Below are 16,534 nucleotides of genomic sequence, written 5' to 3' on the forward strand. Positions count from 1 at the left end.
GATCAACCACACATAGAAAGTGTGTTAAAAGGCAAAATAATTCAACACACACACACAAACAATTATTTATATTCAACCAAAAGACAAATGCAGAAAAAACTAAGAGTTAAAGTCCATAACTTTGTTACCCTGTATGCATTTAGTTGGCAACTTTTTATGTTGGTCAGTGAAATTAGTAACAGAATCACCATCTATGTATACACCGGTGTCTAAAATTCTGAGACCACTAGTAAAAAGTTTAGTTTTATAACATTTTGCATGATGCTACTAAGGAGTTAGAATCAGCAGGGACTTGGCAAAACAATATTATATTGATATCTTGGCCAAGATATTATAATTTTGTGATGCTTTGTTTAGTGTGTTGTGATTAAAAACTGTATTTTATTAGGATCTTTTACTCACTATTATTATTCATCCTCTGCTTAACTTCATCATAGTGACATAGAAGTAGCATAGATCATAGGTGTTTCAGTCTAATTGAAAAAGGATTCCAGTATGTTTATCATCACTTAAACTTTTGATAGAGTATGACTTATTTCACCTTCTCATGCACTTTCTATGAGGGCTGGATCTCTTCTCAATATGGAAGCATCACTTTTCTAGTGTTATCCCTTTAAATTTAGGAGGGGCATTTGGCATACTTCATTTCTTAAATTATATTACACTCATGAAACAGCAGAATTTAAATAGTTTTGTCCCTAACAGCATAATTAATTAAGGTTCTTTATAGGAACAGATGTTTAATTTTGTAACTCCATTCAGATATTTTAAATTCACCAAGACATTTAAAATTATGGAGACGGAAAGATTTACGTGCACAAATCATGTTATTTTGTTACTATGCTACTGCATAACAAGACTTGGACAATCATATTAATGCAAGTTGGATGTAAGCTTGAATACATATTTCAAAGATACTTTAGGCCAGGTAATCAGTTGTCCCTTTGGGAGGCTTACAGAGCTCTTTGAAATCCTGCACAGGTTATGCTTTGTTTTGTGAAGCCAAGCTAAAAAAAAGTCTGTGACTTAAACATAAATATGGCATGCCTCACAATTTGAGTTCTCCAATGCAATGTTTGAATTTTGTGTGTGCGGGCTACAAAGAAAAAATAAAAAATAAAATAAAAAAATGGTCAAAACAAAGCTGAGAAAAATGTCACAGTAGTATGTTGTCACAAGGGATATAGTAACTATAAGGTTTTGATAAAAAATTCAAATTGAAGATATATTTTCTCAAGCAGTGGTTTTGGTTTCAGACATCCAGTTCAAAACACTCTTAAATTAGAATATTTTATGTGAAATTCAATTCACCTAACTAAAATCCCCATATCATCATAGTTTTGCTATAGATGTTGGATAAACAAGTGAACACAATATAACCACACTAGCATTCATTCAGGCAAAGAGCAAAAAAGTAATGAAGGTACATTATAGCCAAAAGATGTGATTGTGTTTTCAGGACAACAGTGTTTATAATATATGTAAGGTCAGGGCAAGTTTTTCTATTGGGGCAAATTTTCACATGTGTTTTTAAATGCATACAATATAAAGTATTAATTACAATATTTATTGTTTTATTTGTTTGTTACCTTTTACATTTTTGCTGTTTCATATATGTTTTTTAATATTATGTTCCATTTGCCCCATACAAATTTGCTCCATATGTGACAACATGCCCCACTATTACTTTAAGACATGTGCCTATGAAATTGACTTACGTTAATGAGCCTACCCTAAAAAATTTTCACTAAAGTAAAATGTGTGACATCTAGCCCCGGTCTGCCCTATAGTGTGTGTGTGTGTGCCTGTGTGTTAGTGCGAAAGAGAGAGTGAGAGACAGAAAGATAACAGTAATGATATGGCACCGCTCCAGCCTGTGAAGGCCATTAAAGTGTGATTCATGTTGCCATGTCCTTTAATGACATCTCCAGTTAGTCATCAATAAAGTAAGACAGATGTAGGATGAAGATGGAGCATTTTGATGGGAGAGGGGTGGTGGGCTTGAATGTCCTCTGTCATCCATTGCAGCCACACACTGATCCACAAAAACTATACACACACTCATTTTTTGCTTGTCAGTACTCAGTGTGTGTGTGTGTGTATGTAGACAGCCCCCCAAAAGTGTCTAGAAAACATGGTGCTGTACCTGGCCCATCTTGCACTCTATGACTAATGGTGGACTAGTGTTAAGGTGCTTATACTCAGTTAAATGTCCCAAGTGCCATGCCTCAAAATGTCCAAGTATTAGATTGGTGACCTTGGCAGTAAATTATGAGCCCTCAGAAAGTTTTATATAAAATATTGACCATCCAAATATCTACTTTCATGGCCTAAACAGAGTGATCATTTAAACTTTTTTTGACAGTGCTATCGATCATCGTTCCCAACAAAACATGTTTTTACTGCCCTCTTAATATTTGTCATGCGGTATAAATGTTTCCTGGTTCTTGGCCCTTAAGGCACAGATCATCAGCAAATGGGACATGTGCTTGTTTTTGCTAATGGGAAGTTTAAAGATCTTTCCTTCTTGTTTTTACAGGTTATCCGGAATGAATGTCCCATCTCCTATTGTTAGCAACAAGAACTGGCTGAGGTTACACTTTGTAACTGATAGCAACCATCGATACAAAGGTTTTAGTGCTCATTATCAAGGTAAGCTGCTTGCTGTGTCATTTCAAATGCATGGTTTTCATGGCTAATTATGCTCCTGTGAACACTGTTGTGAAAGTGTATAATTTGTTCCTATTTGGATAATTCATTATACAATTAATTAATGAGCATTTTGTTTAATTAAAAGTGCAAAAAAATGAAAGAAATAAACAAAGAAGGAAATAAAAGAAAGAAAAACGAAAAAGAATGTAATATCAACTGAGATTTTGGGTTAAACAAGTTGTGAAAGCATTAAACTTTTTTCCAGATTTCTAGTTAATGGAAGCATAAGAATGTGTTGATTTTCTTCAGCACACCCAGCTATATTTGCATTAACTTTCAAAGTTACAAATCTGAAAAAAGTGTTGTTTTTGTTGATTGCCTCTTTCCTTTTTGTTGAATTGTTTTGGTTTTTGCTGTTTCTCCTAACTAACTCATATTTCAACAACAAATGTTTTTTCTCTCTCTCTCTCTCTCTTTTCTTTTTTTTGGAAGTAGCTATTTTTTTGTTTCTGTCATATAAAAGGGAACGGGAACTTAATATAATGGTGGGGGTAGAGAGAAAGAAAATGACAATGAAAATCAAGCTGCTTTTAAGTTTTATGCTTTGACAGGTCATCCATAGTCATCATTTTCTCATGTGCTTGGCTGCGAACTGTGTTTGTGAGCTACTTACACACATTTACCATAAACACAATTCTAGTATCTACTCTTCCATTGTTCTATAGCAGTTCTATAGAGATCTGGATTGAAATATTAATTTGTTTGCCACCCTTATATATATGTATACTATAATCTTACTTTATATTTATATATATATATTTATATTTAGGTAAGATAAAAGTTGGGTGTTGTATAGTGCTGTTTTATACGCTTAATCCTTGTGCCTAAACTTTTTTAGGTAAGATAATTTTTTGGCCTTAAAGGGACAAAACTGAAATGCAAAATTTACTCATCCTAATGTTATTCCAAACCCGTATGCATTTCTTTATTCTGCGGCACACAAAAGGGGAATTTTTTAATAATGTTGAAATTTTGTATCAGTTTTTCTGTGCAATCAAAATGAATGGGGACTGGGGCATCTCACAGTCCCTAACATTCTGCCTAAATCTCCTTTTATGCTCCACAGAAGAAAGAACGTCTTAAAGAAATATTCCAGCTTCAATGCAGGTTAAGCTCAATCAACATCATTTGTGGCATAATATGGATAAAAAATAAATAAAAAAAAATAATACAAAAAAAAGAAATTCTACTCGTCGAGATTACAGTGAGGCACTTACAATGGAAGTGAATGTCGACAATTTTTGGAGGCTTTAAACACAGAAATGTAAAGCTTGTCATTTTATAAAAGCACTTATTAAATTAATTATTTTGTTATAACTCATGCATTATTTGAGTTGAAAATTGTTTAAATTGTAATTTTTATAGCCAGTTCAGGGTTTTAGGGTTTGTTGACGTTATATCATCATGGCAACGAAGTTGTAAAATTGGCTGTAAATTTACACAGAAAAGGTTAGTAAGTGATTTTATCACACAAAAATCATGTTAACATGCACTGTTTGTGTCTTGTGGCTATACTTTTGACACAGTGAATATTTTAACATTAAAAATGTGGTCCTTTCATTGTTAGTGCCTCACTGGAACCCAGATTTGTGCTTTTTTTAAGGAAAAGGATGGACGAATCAAAATGATGTTTTTTTTGGAAATCAACATTATGCCACAAATGCTGTCGATTGAGCTTAACTTGTATTGAACACAGAATGCTCCTTTAAGTTTTAAACACCTCGTCTTTACAAGAATACACATGATATGATTTGAAGTTTAGTGTTGTTTCTACATCTTAAATTCACATGTCGTAGACTATATATGCACGTGGCTTTATAGACCTTGTGCTGTGATCATCCAGGTCAGAGTGACATGTTGTCAGGAACTTCAGAGGCTTTTGTAAGATCAAGTATGCTTCCTTGTATGCTCCTCTAAATATACTGTACATGCATTCATCACAGATAAATGAAAATTTAAGCAGAAGTTTGAAGATAGGGTTGGATTTGTTTCTAAGATCCGAGATTAGAGGAATACAGCTTCATGCTGAATAGAAGCTTGCTGCATTAAACTGGACTGGCATGATTTCTGACTTTTGAAATAGCAGGTACACACTGAACCACCAGGACAAGTGGCGGGGTGCAAAAAGCAACATCTGCACGGTGCTTCAGGACATAGCCCAGCAAAATCCAATTTAGTCCACTGATTCATCAGAAAGAGATGCCATCAAAATGGAAGTCCATTCCATTTTGGCCCGCTCTGCCCTTATTCACATTAACCAGCTGTTGCTGCTTCAGGATGCCAGTTGATGGAAATGCTCATCTGCAGAAAATAAAGCTGTTACTGGCAGGGTTGTTTGGCTTCAATAGATACAGCCTCCTCATCAGGCCTTCCTCTGAGTGCAGCCCATGAGGTTGTTTGAAAGGCCAGGAGTGCAGGGTGAAAATGATTTGCTGATTATTGGTTCTGAACGAGTTGGATGGTTGGTTGGAGGGTGTTATTAATCTGAAAACATAAAACTAATCAGACTCTGGAAAAAATTATATAAGTAATGTTTTCTGTTTTTGAAGGAAATCTTTTCTCTAAAACGATTTAATCAAATATTCAATATGGGAATATGGCATGAGAAGCATAACAGGCCATATCACAATTTGTGAAATTATGAGTCAGAGCTCCATGACTGAGATGTAAATTACCGTTTAAAATCCAGCTTTAACAAAAGCTTTATACAAATCGGTGGTGGGTATTTGACCAAAATCTGATTTGATCCTTTAATTTATTTTATATCAAAGTTTTTCAAAGGTATTTATCATGACATAGTTATTTTTGCCAGGAAATGTAATGACTGGTTGATTGTTTATATATTTAATAATCATGAGGTTCTGCATTGCCTATTTTTTGGAACTATCTAGTGAATTAAATACTAAACAAATTGAAAGTACTTAATCTGATTTTATAATTTTTTATATAATCACTTTTTATTTTGAACTTGATAGACTTATCTTACCAAAAGATAAGATTTATAACAAATGAATAAGTCAGTGCAAAACTAGCTACATATTTTGTAACATTTGAGTGAAACAAAAGCACCTTGTGACATTTTTTTAGGGATATGTTATGTATTTTTCCATAAGCATTCCAGAAAGTTTATAAGCCGTAAAACAAATTAAGCAGTTTTTAAATGAATTACTTTGCAATATTTAGTTCCTAGCAAAAATTCTTTTGAAAAAAAAATAAAAATGTGCTTAGCATCTTTAATAAGGAAATTAACACTATATTCATCACATAATTGCAAATGATTTAGGCTAATCCAAATCCAGAGTTTTTATTTTTTTATTTTTTATCCAAAGGCCCTCTTGGAATCATGCAAATAGTCATTGTTTTATAATCAGATCTCAATAATAATGTTACATTTCACCAAGATTTTATTCATGAAGAGGTTAGAGGTAGACCGATATATCCGATTAATCTGTGTTTATAGCTGCTTTTTGTAAACTATCGGTTATTGGCAAAAATCTGTCAATAGTTGCCGATAGTTTTTTCATCATTTCGTAATTTAAAAATAAGTGTCTCCAGGGTGTTTCAAGCTTGTTTATTATTGAAAGTACTGCATTATGCACCAAATTATTATTATTGGTATTTTGGTTGAACAAAAAAAATGAATCTGGGATTTTATTCATTTTGGACTCTTTGTCTTTGCCTGCCATAATAAAGAAAGAATAAGTGTTCATTCTTTTAATCAATTTGAAAATCTATCGCCCATTTAATCAGTTATCGGACTTTCCCATGGACTTTCCCTTCCACTATCGCTCGGCTTTTAGAAGAGGCAAACATTTACAAAATTGTAGTAAAAATTAACAATTCATATCCATATTACTCAGCGAGTAAAGATGCTGACTACCACCCCTGGAGTCATGAGTTCGAATCCAGGGCATGCTGAGTGTCTCCAGCCATGTCTCCTAAGCAACCAAATTGGCCCAGTTGCTAGGGAGGGTTGAGTCACATGGGGTTACCTTCTCGTGGTTGCTATAATGTGATTTGCTCTTGGTGGGGCATGTGGTGAGTTGTGCGTGGATGCCGCGGAGAATAGTGTGAAGCCTTCACACGTGCTATGTCTCCACGGTAATGCACTCAACAAGCCATGTGATAAGATGCACAGGTTGATGGTCTCAAACACAGAGGCAACTGATATTCGCCACCCGCCACCCAGATTGAGGCGAGTCACTACGCCATCACGAGGACATAGAGCACATTGGGAACTGGGCATTCCAAATGGGGGAGAATAAAATATAGTATCTGTAAAAACCAAAAACAGGGGAGATCATGATCCTTCTGAGATGCATTTTGATATAGTAGAACTGCCTACTAATTACCAACAGTATAGCAACTTGGTGACCTCCTTGCTGTCAAGTTGAACACACCTTTAACCATGTTCACCATATCCATTCTATCCAAAATGTTAGCTAAGAAATTAAATCAAACATTACAGGAACATCTTTTAAGTTACAACTAATTATGTGGTGGATCAAACCTGATACCAGCTTTCAATGTGCATTTTGAAAGTCAATCTGTCTTGTAGTTGTGCTTGTTACCCCTTCATTTTCTCCCTTAACTCTACAAAAGCAAGAACAAAATGCTTCATTGTGTTAAGGATAAGACACGATTCAAACTTTAAGGTGACTAAATATATAAAGTAGATTGCATATACAAATGATTGTGGTGTCAAATTCAAAAGCAAAAATCTCCCTCAAACCTAAGTCACTTGGAGGTGAACATGATACTGAAGAATAAGCCAAGATAAGTAATGTATACTAGGACAAAGAGTTTGGCATAAGGAGTCAGCTTTCATAACGTCATAAGAACTGCAAATGTGCAATGCTGTTCTTATATCAAACTCAATTTTGTAGCTTTTGATGACACAGCAAGCAATTTGCAACATTTCTCGCTCACTTTTCTGAGTAGGCCAGTTAGAAATAGAAATCAAAATATGTATATGGCCACAGGTCCTCCGTCATGCCATGGCATTCCCTCGAGTTTATGCACATCTATTAAAGTGCTCCTTTGATGGTCACTCCTGCCACCTTCTACTTAAACTGGGAGCAAGATTGTGGATGCATGTTCATAGTGGATACAGAATTTGCCTGGGGGAGTAATTACTTGGCTGGACTCCATTATGTCTCTGTCAAACATGATTCCTCAAGAATTTTCTTGAATCTTAATGCCATTAGTGCTACAGCGCAATCTAGAATAAAGACAATGCTCCATGCTATTGTCTGCTGTGCTTCTGTTGTGTAGTTTAAATGTTCTCTAAATGTCAAAAAAAGTGGAAGATTATGCTTTGCTCTTTGCTGGAACAAGGAATTGGATAAGTGGAATAAATCTTTCAAATCAAATATGCTTATTTTGCTGTTAATGACAATTGGTAAAATGCCTCAATTTCATATTTTGTCTTGCTATAAAACCATCAGGCCTTGATATAACATTTCTACCTCTAAAATAATAGTTTCAATCAGACTCTGATTGTTTCAGTAAAGAGTGAAAAAAACTAAAACATGTCTTGACTGCAGATTTGTTCATTCTTTATACACGGAGAGTGATGCATGGGGCTTCCATAACCAATGGTCATAATATAACATTATCAAAGCTGGCAGTGAATCAACTTCACTACTCGGTTGTGTTTATTAGGGATTCATTAGGGCTACATACTGTAGGTTATATGTTCTACTTTTTTTTTTTTTGTTGTATAGATTGTTCACATAAATTAATATAAAATGTTACCCTTGTTCAACACTGTCTCATCAAACTGCACAATTTAAACATAAGAATTAATTAACCTTGTTTATCACTGACAGATTTCTTCCCTCTTGAATACTCTAAAATATAAATTTTTATTGTGAATAAGTTTTCTGCTTTCAGGGGTCAATTAGATCGTTCTCTGGCCACAGCTTGTATTTCCATGGCAACCATAATGGATATTAGACATCCCCTCACAGAATTTAGACTCCATTAAAGAAAATGCAATCCACTACGCATTGATAATGCTGAGATTTGGTAAGCAGCTGCATCCTTAGGGGTACATAAGTCTTTAAAGAGAAACAAAATATATGTATATATATATATATATATATAGCCCTAATGGATCTCAATGTTGCCATTACTTCTAGACAAGAGTGCCGCACTTGAGCTCAGAAGAGAAAAATTATCCAGGAGTTATATTTGAATTCACTCAGGAAGGCTTTCAGATGAAGTAATGGGCTTTGCTTGCCCAAATGTTGCAATGTACTTAAAGTAATATTAATTCTCATCTGTTCATCACTTCTATCTACTGTTTGGTTAAAGAGGGTTATTTAATGTTAAGGTGCCTTGGCACATTAAGTAGTGAAATTAAATTTGAATATTAGGGCTGTCAATCGATTAAAATTTTCAAACAAATTAATCACAATTAATTGCATATCTAAATATTTGCTGAGAAAGGCCTTCAAATAACAATAATACAATATATCATGATTAAATAATTTTAAATATTTATTCAAATAATTTTACATATATATAATTATTTGAATACATATTTAAAATATGTATATATATATAATAATTTTGATAATTAAAATGCATTAAATTGTTGTGACAGATGAGTAAAACATTGATTAAACAATCAAAAAGTGGCTTTAGAAGGCAATATATTGTTTATTTCCATATTATTGAACACAAGCCTGTCATTGGCCAACAGTACATAGCAATCCATTTTGCAATTGAATCGGTACATTTTTCAGAGATAGATTTATTATAAGAGATTTTCTACATGTGTCAGACAAATGCTTTAGGAGTGTCTCCTGTTGGTTGCGTTGCATCATAAACCACGCTTTTAGGTCCCAGTGTCAAGTTAAACGTAGTTTGAAACTTAGCAAAACATGTCTCAAGTTGTGCTGTCAAAAGTGTTAAGCAAGCCTGAGTGTGCTGTCTGTACAGCTTCAGTTGCTCTGATAAGGAATATTCCTTATTATGGTTCGGGGGCAAAATTAATTATGTTGTTTTTTTAATACTTTATTTTTTATATAATTAATCACACTGAATTAACATGTTAAATCGACAGACCTTTTTAAAATACTTTTCTAAAACATCTGCAACAAATTGTAAAATGCATTTAAAGAAATTGTATACCCACAATTGTGTCATTATTCTAAACCTGTATTACATTCTTCCTTCTGTGGAACACAAAATACATTTTGAAGTCTTTGCTGATCCCTCTTTTCCATGCAATTATAATGAATGGGGACTGGAGGTCCTTTTTGAAGCTTGAAAGCTCCAGTCCCCATTAATTGTACTTGCATTGAAAAGAGCGACTTAGATGAACAATTTTGTAGTTGACCTTGGAAACCTTATCAGAATGTGTGGGGAAAAAAACAAAAAACAAAACAAACAAAACAGTATGGCCATATTTCTGGTATTGTTGGCTTAACTGAGATTTGGCAGAAAAATATGATGGTATCACTGTTTCCTTTCCGATAACAAATAGTTCACAGGATCCATGCTTGATTTTGTTCCAGCTAATAATCTGACATTTGAAAACAATTACTGTAATCTATCCTTGACTAGATGGACATGAGGATAGGTTGCCAAGGGACTCAGCAGAGAGATAAGGTGGAAATGCACAGACATCAATGATGCCCTGGAGAGTTAAAGCAAACTAAACAGACTTTCTGCTGAAGGGTCAATTAAATTCTTTTATATTATTTTCTTAATTTGAAAATTTTATAATTTGCCACACTGCAAAAAATATTTCCTTAATCAGTTTTTTCCCCAGTAATAAGATCATATTCATCCTTTAAACCAGATAAATGTACTTGAGAAGCAATTTGCAAAAGGTATTAAGATATTGATATATTAAGAAGTTTGTACAATAGAGAATATATCTTGAATTCATTTTAAGTCTTTCAGCCTGTTTTAACTATAAATCTACAAAATGTGCTGTTCATTGGTTTATGGTTGAACAAGAAAAAAAAAATTATTTGCCAGTGGAATAAGAAAAACATATTTAATTCAAGAGATACACCGATCAGCAACAACATTAAAACCACCTACCTAATATTGTGTAGGTCCCCCTCGTGCCGCCAAAACAGTGTCAACACGCATCTCAGAATGGCATTCTGGCACCAACCATCATGGTCCAAATAACTAAGATCACATGTTTCCCCATTCTGATGGTTGATGTGAACATTAACTGAAGCCATTGTTGGTGCCAGACGGCTGGTTTGAGTATTTCTGTAATTTCTGATCTCCTGGGATTTTCACACACAACAGTCTCTAGAATTTACTTCTAGTGTGTGGAAATTCTGCGGATGGAAATGCCTTGTTGATGAGAGAGTTCAACAGAGAATGACCAAACTGATTTGAATTGACAAAGTCTTCGTTATTAGCGAAACTCAGATAACAGCTCTGTACAATTGTGGTGAGAATATAGCATCTCATAATTATAGAATTATATTCTGAGATGCAGGTGGGTAATGATTTGATGGCACAAGGGGGGCCTACTCAATATTAGGCAGGTGGTTTTAATGTTGTGGCTGATTTTCTAGTGCTTTTATAAAGCATATAAAGTGATTAAACTAGTTTTAAGAAACTCACCCTTTTTGATGAACATAATCCAGCTCATAACATATTCAGATATAATCTGCATGCACAATACTCAATAGTAAAGTTTACTTACATCTCTCGATTAAATCGTTTCACCCCCTCTTTCAAGTCCTTGGCTCATTCATGCTCATCTGCAGCTCGCTAATCAGCATTTCTCAGTATTATGGCAGAAAGAGGCGATTCTAGGTTCAGTGTTGCCTACTGGTAACTCGCAAACTGCTGTGAGATGTACTGTTGACGCGAGTGCTGCTGTCCCCGGATCAGTGTACTGTTGACTCAAAAACTGCTGCGAACGACTCACTGTACTGTTGACTCGAGAGCTGCTGTCCCGGGATCAGTGTACTGTTGATTCGCAAACTACTGCAAGAGACTCAATGTACTGTTGACTCGAGAGCTTCTGTCCCCGGATCAGTGTACTGTTGACTCGAGAACTGCTGCGAATGACTCAATGTGATGTTTAGTCGAGAGCTGCTGTCCCGTGATCAGTGTACTGTTGATTCGCAAAACTGCTGCAAGAGACTCAATGTACTGTTGACTCGAGAGCTGCTGTCCCCGGATCAGTGTACTGTTGACTCGCGAACTGCTGTGAGATGTACTGTTGACACGAGAGCTGCTCTCCTCCGATCAGTGTATTGTTGACTCAAGAACTGCTGCGAACGTCTCAATGTACTGTTGACTCAAGAGCTGCTGTCCCGGGATCAGTGTACTGTTGATTCTCAAACTGCTGCAAGAGACTCAATGTACTGTTGACTCGAGAGCTGCTGTCCCCAGATCAGTGTACTGTTGACTCGAGAACTGCTCCAAACGACTCAATGACTGTTGACTCGAGAGCTGCTGTCCCGGGATGAGTGTACCGTTGATTCGTAAACTGCTTCAAGAGACTCAATGTACTGTTGACTCGAGAGCTGCTGTCCCGGGATCAGTGTACTGATGATTCAAAAACTGCTGTGATAGACTCAATGTACTGTTGACTCGAGAGCTGTTGTCCCCAGATCAGTGTACTGTTAAGTCAAGAGCTGCTGTCCCCAGATCAATGCACTGTTGACTCGCAAACAGCTGCGAACTACTCAATGTACTATTGACTCAAGAGTTGTTGTCCCCGGATCTGTGTACTGTTGACTTGAGAGCCGCTGTCCCCAGCTCAGTATACTACTCACTCGAGAACTATAGACTGAATCATCTTCATACATTGTTTAAATGCATGAAGTACGTTGATAAAATCACATGCATTCTCAATGTCAGCAGCTCATCGGTTCTCAGTATGTCGGACACCTTCGAATGTGGTGATTATCAGTTCAGTTTACTTTTGACTCAAGAACTTTTATGAGACGAGCATTCAGTCCGATTTGTGAACTTAGGGAAAGTTAGGGAAAGCAGATATCCCTAGTTCTAGTATCATATTACTCCTGGTTATCAGGCAAATACATTTTGAGTCAGAGTGTCATGCACGTCCGAGAGACAGGTTAAGATAGAGTAACTTGTGGATCAGTGTTGACTCGAGACGTGAACTATTTCAAACAATTCAGTCCGATATGGTGAACTGGTTCACTCATTCACTAAAAAGAACTGATTCAAAAGAACAATTCGTTCACAAACTGGACATCACTAGCACAGATATGCAGTAATTAGGAGCAGGTGATCTAATTACTGGCACTGCTGTGGGAGGAAATAAGGGTGTCACATGCATAAAGGTAATCTATGCAACTCAAGTGGTTTAATCTATGTCTTCTGAAGCGATACGATCGGTATTAGGTAAATAATCAGACCAAAATGTATCTCCTTCTTCACTATAAATCTTGTCATTTGCAGTCTAATTGGCAATCATTATTTGAAGCTTGATTACACTTCCTCGCACTTGACACACGCGGAGGCAGAGCAGAAGTCATAAGAGTTAATAATTGATTCGAGTTTATTTAAGATTTTGTTTGGGTGAACTATTCATTTCAGAATTTGTTTTGTTTGTTTTGTGTTTGAAGTGTGGTATTAAAATGTTTTCTACCTAAAATAGGATTAATGATCCTCTGGCTTATTAACTGGCCATTTTTGTGCAATGACAGAGTTACTATATGGCAGCTTATCAACATTATTTAACCTTAATGGGACAAAAAAGTGCAAGACTTGTTGCCACAAAAATAATTGGTTTTAGTTAACAAAACTTTTTTCTTTCTTTCTTTTAATTTATTTTTTTTTTTTAATTTTTGTATTACTTCCTTGCAATGGGAATTTAAAGATTTGATTTGTTTCCATCATATAGCTCAGTGGAGCAGTCATATCCAAGAAACCAATGTTGACCTTGGTTAGCTGCTGACAGCTGCTCGGTTTTTAAATTAATTATTGTTTGAAAGGGGTTCTTAGCCTGAATAGGTGTTGAAATGCCTTTGCCACACATGTGAAGGCTCAGGAAAATATTAAATGACTAATTAGAAATGGAAATGTCAGTTCAGTGCCATAAATAACTTAAGGAAAGTTTGAGGGTTGGAAGATAATGGACAGTAATTAAGGAAAGCCCATTCTTTATTGCTAATATAGTAAACTTGGCAAAGTGGAATGCAAAATAGCTTATCGTTTACAGCTCACCAATATATGAGAGTAACTGAAACTAACAGATATCTAGTGTACATGTATGCATGTGCCAATACGCAGTCTGAAGGCTGCTTTACACTGCCACAACACCAACATTTACATTCTGAAGTTGGATGTTTAATTTGTTAGAAAATATACTTTTAAGAATTAATTAGCTGAATTGGTGTTTAGGAACAAAAATACGTTTTTGATATTTTATATTTTACGCAACTCCAGTGATTCCATACAATATAGACTAGAACATTTTCACCTGTCTGCAAAATGAATTATACAGGGTTCTTTTTAAGGAACACTTAGGCTACGTCTACATTAATCTAGATACATTTGAAATGGCGTTTTCATTTCAAAACACTCTCCGTCCACACTAGCCTTTTCAAGTGTTTTAAAAAAGTTCCTAGTCCACATTGAAAGTGTGAAAAGCTTAAATCATGTCACTGTGAATACGGAAAAGAGAAAAGAAAAACATGTTTTCAAACGAAAACGTATTAGTGTGGACAAGGCATTAGGTTCTGTATAATGTACTTTAGTTGTACTAAATATGAAATGAGTGATATAATTATTTCCATTTAGAATAGAGAAAAAGAGTGCAGATTGCTGATGTAGCATAGTTGTGAACTGAAATGAATTTGTTTGTGTTTTTAATGTGTTTTCTAGTGCTTTTATAGTCTAAAATTACAGTAGCATTACTGATCTCTAGGGATATTTTTATGACATTTGAGATACATACCCAAGATTAGATTACTTGAGATAGCAAAGCTGATATAACTGATTGAGCAACATGCTGAAACATAATTTGGGATAATAACCTATGAAAAATGGCATACGCTTTCAAAACATAGTTTGTCACCATCATTATGCTATGTAGCCATTTCTGTCACAGTACGGGGAATCTGCCAACACTTCTGATTAATCACGTCAATGCTTCTACTCAAGTTTAGAATTCTAGAACATCTCAGCATGGTCTTCTATTGCCATTTGCTAGAAAATAAAAAAAAAATAATTGCTTAAAAGGAATGCTATTAAGACTTAATGTCTTAGTTGTTTAATGTTAGATTTAATTTCTTGTGCTAGCAAAGATAAGCTTTGCAGCAATTAGTAATATGCTTTATTTATTTATTTTTTTGTGCCTAAAGTGGATCTGAATATTTTAAAAGTGGTTTAATGTCATATCATTTACTAAGGTCAACAGTCTTATACTTAGTTTGTAATGTGTTGTCTCTTGCAGAACATCACATTTGTAGTCCTCTCACCAAATGATTTATTCAGCATAAACCTTTTAAGTAAAAACAGGTGCCAGAGAAAATTTCCATTTGCAGAATAATCAACCAAGCCTTTGGATCTGGGTGTGTCTATGTGAACAGCATATTCAAATTTATGTTAAAAAGGTTCATTTGAAGATTTCAAAAGCTACTTCTTAATCAGTTTATTGTTTCGTTTTTTATTATTATTATTATTTAATTATGATGATAGGCCGATCCAATGGGTGGTTAATAGATGTCCTGTACAGAAAGTGAGGTTCCATTACAAGTTTATAGCAAGATTACATGTGCTGCCTTATTTTCTGGATAGGAATGCATTAGGTTTATTAATCGCCACTGTAAAAAAGGATCCTTCAGATTCTTTAGGAAGTACTGAATGAACCAGTGTTTCTTAATTCCTGGACCTGAACTGGATGTGGCATAATAGCGCATGATGCTTGAATTAGATTTTGGTGAAATTGCTGCTTCTTGTTGACAAAGTGATATTCTTGTTGGCAGGTGTATGGACTTCTAAAATGTATTTTGAACAATGACGTTAAAAATGTTGGAACTGTGTTTAGTATAACATTATGTAAGGGTGGGCAAACATATTATTTCATTCATATTCTTAGGTTGTCTAAACTTCTAATTTAGTTTTAAAAACCTTGATGTTCTCTTTTCCTTGTTATATCAATTTCATTAGAAGGGACACAAACAATTACAGTTTTGTCATGAGAAAAACACAGATTTTGTTATGAATATTCATAAAGTCCGATGCGAGCAATATCATAAATGCAGTTTTTAGATGTGAAATAAAGCCTAATGCTGATAGTCCCATGAATACAAATAATAACACAGAAAACTGTGTTAGTTACAGAAAATACATTTATAAAACTCGTGATTTTGGAGGCTCCAATGTTCGTCTCTTTAAAGGAATAGTACGCTCAAAAATGAAAATTCTATAATTTATTCATGCTGTCCCAGATGTGTAAGACTTTTTTCTTCAGCAGAACACAAACGAAGATTTTTAGAAGAATATCTCAGCTCTGGAAGTCCATGTACTGCAACTGAATAGTGACCTAAATTTTGAGGCTCAAAAAAGCCCATAAAGGCAGAATGAAAGTTATCCATAAGACTCCAGTGGTTTAACCCATGTCTTCTGAAGTGATCTAATCAATTATGGGTGAGAACAGACCAAAATGTAACTCATTTTTCACTGTAAATCTTGCTACTGCCATCTCAAGGCATGATCATGATTTCAAGCTCAATTACACTTCCTAGTGCTTGACACATGCCAGAGCAACAGATGGCGCTAGGAAGTGTAATCGAGGAGAATGCTGATGTCAAGATTTATAGTGCAAAATGAGTTATATTTAGCTCTGTTGCTT

General features: G+C 34.9%; 1 protein-coding gene across 1 annotated transcript in view; it reads left to right on the forward strand.

Moving 5' to 3' along the window:
- Positions 1-16,534, forward strand: part of LOC127619812 (CUB and sushi domain-containing protein 3-like) — a 639,489-nt gene that overhangs the window by 342,253 nt on the left and 280,702 nt on the right. Inside the window, exon 6 of the mRNA XM_052092811.1 lies at positions 2,540-2,652. Coding sequence (XP_051948771.1) covers positions 2,540-2,652 — 113 coding nt within the window. The remainder of the gene's footprint in view (positions 1-2,539; positions 2,653-16,534) is intronic.

The sequence above is a fragment of the Xyrauchen texanus genome, chromosome 26 (genome assembly GCF_025860055.1).
Source record: "Xyrauchen texanus isolate HMW12.3.18 chromosome 26, RBS_HiC_50CHRs, whole genome shotgun sequence".
Taxonomy (NCBI): domain Eukaryota; kingdom Metazoa; phylum Chordata; class Actinopteri; order Cypriniformes; family Catostomidae; genus Xyrauchen; species Xyrauchen texanus.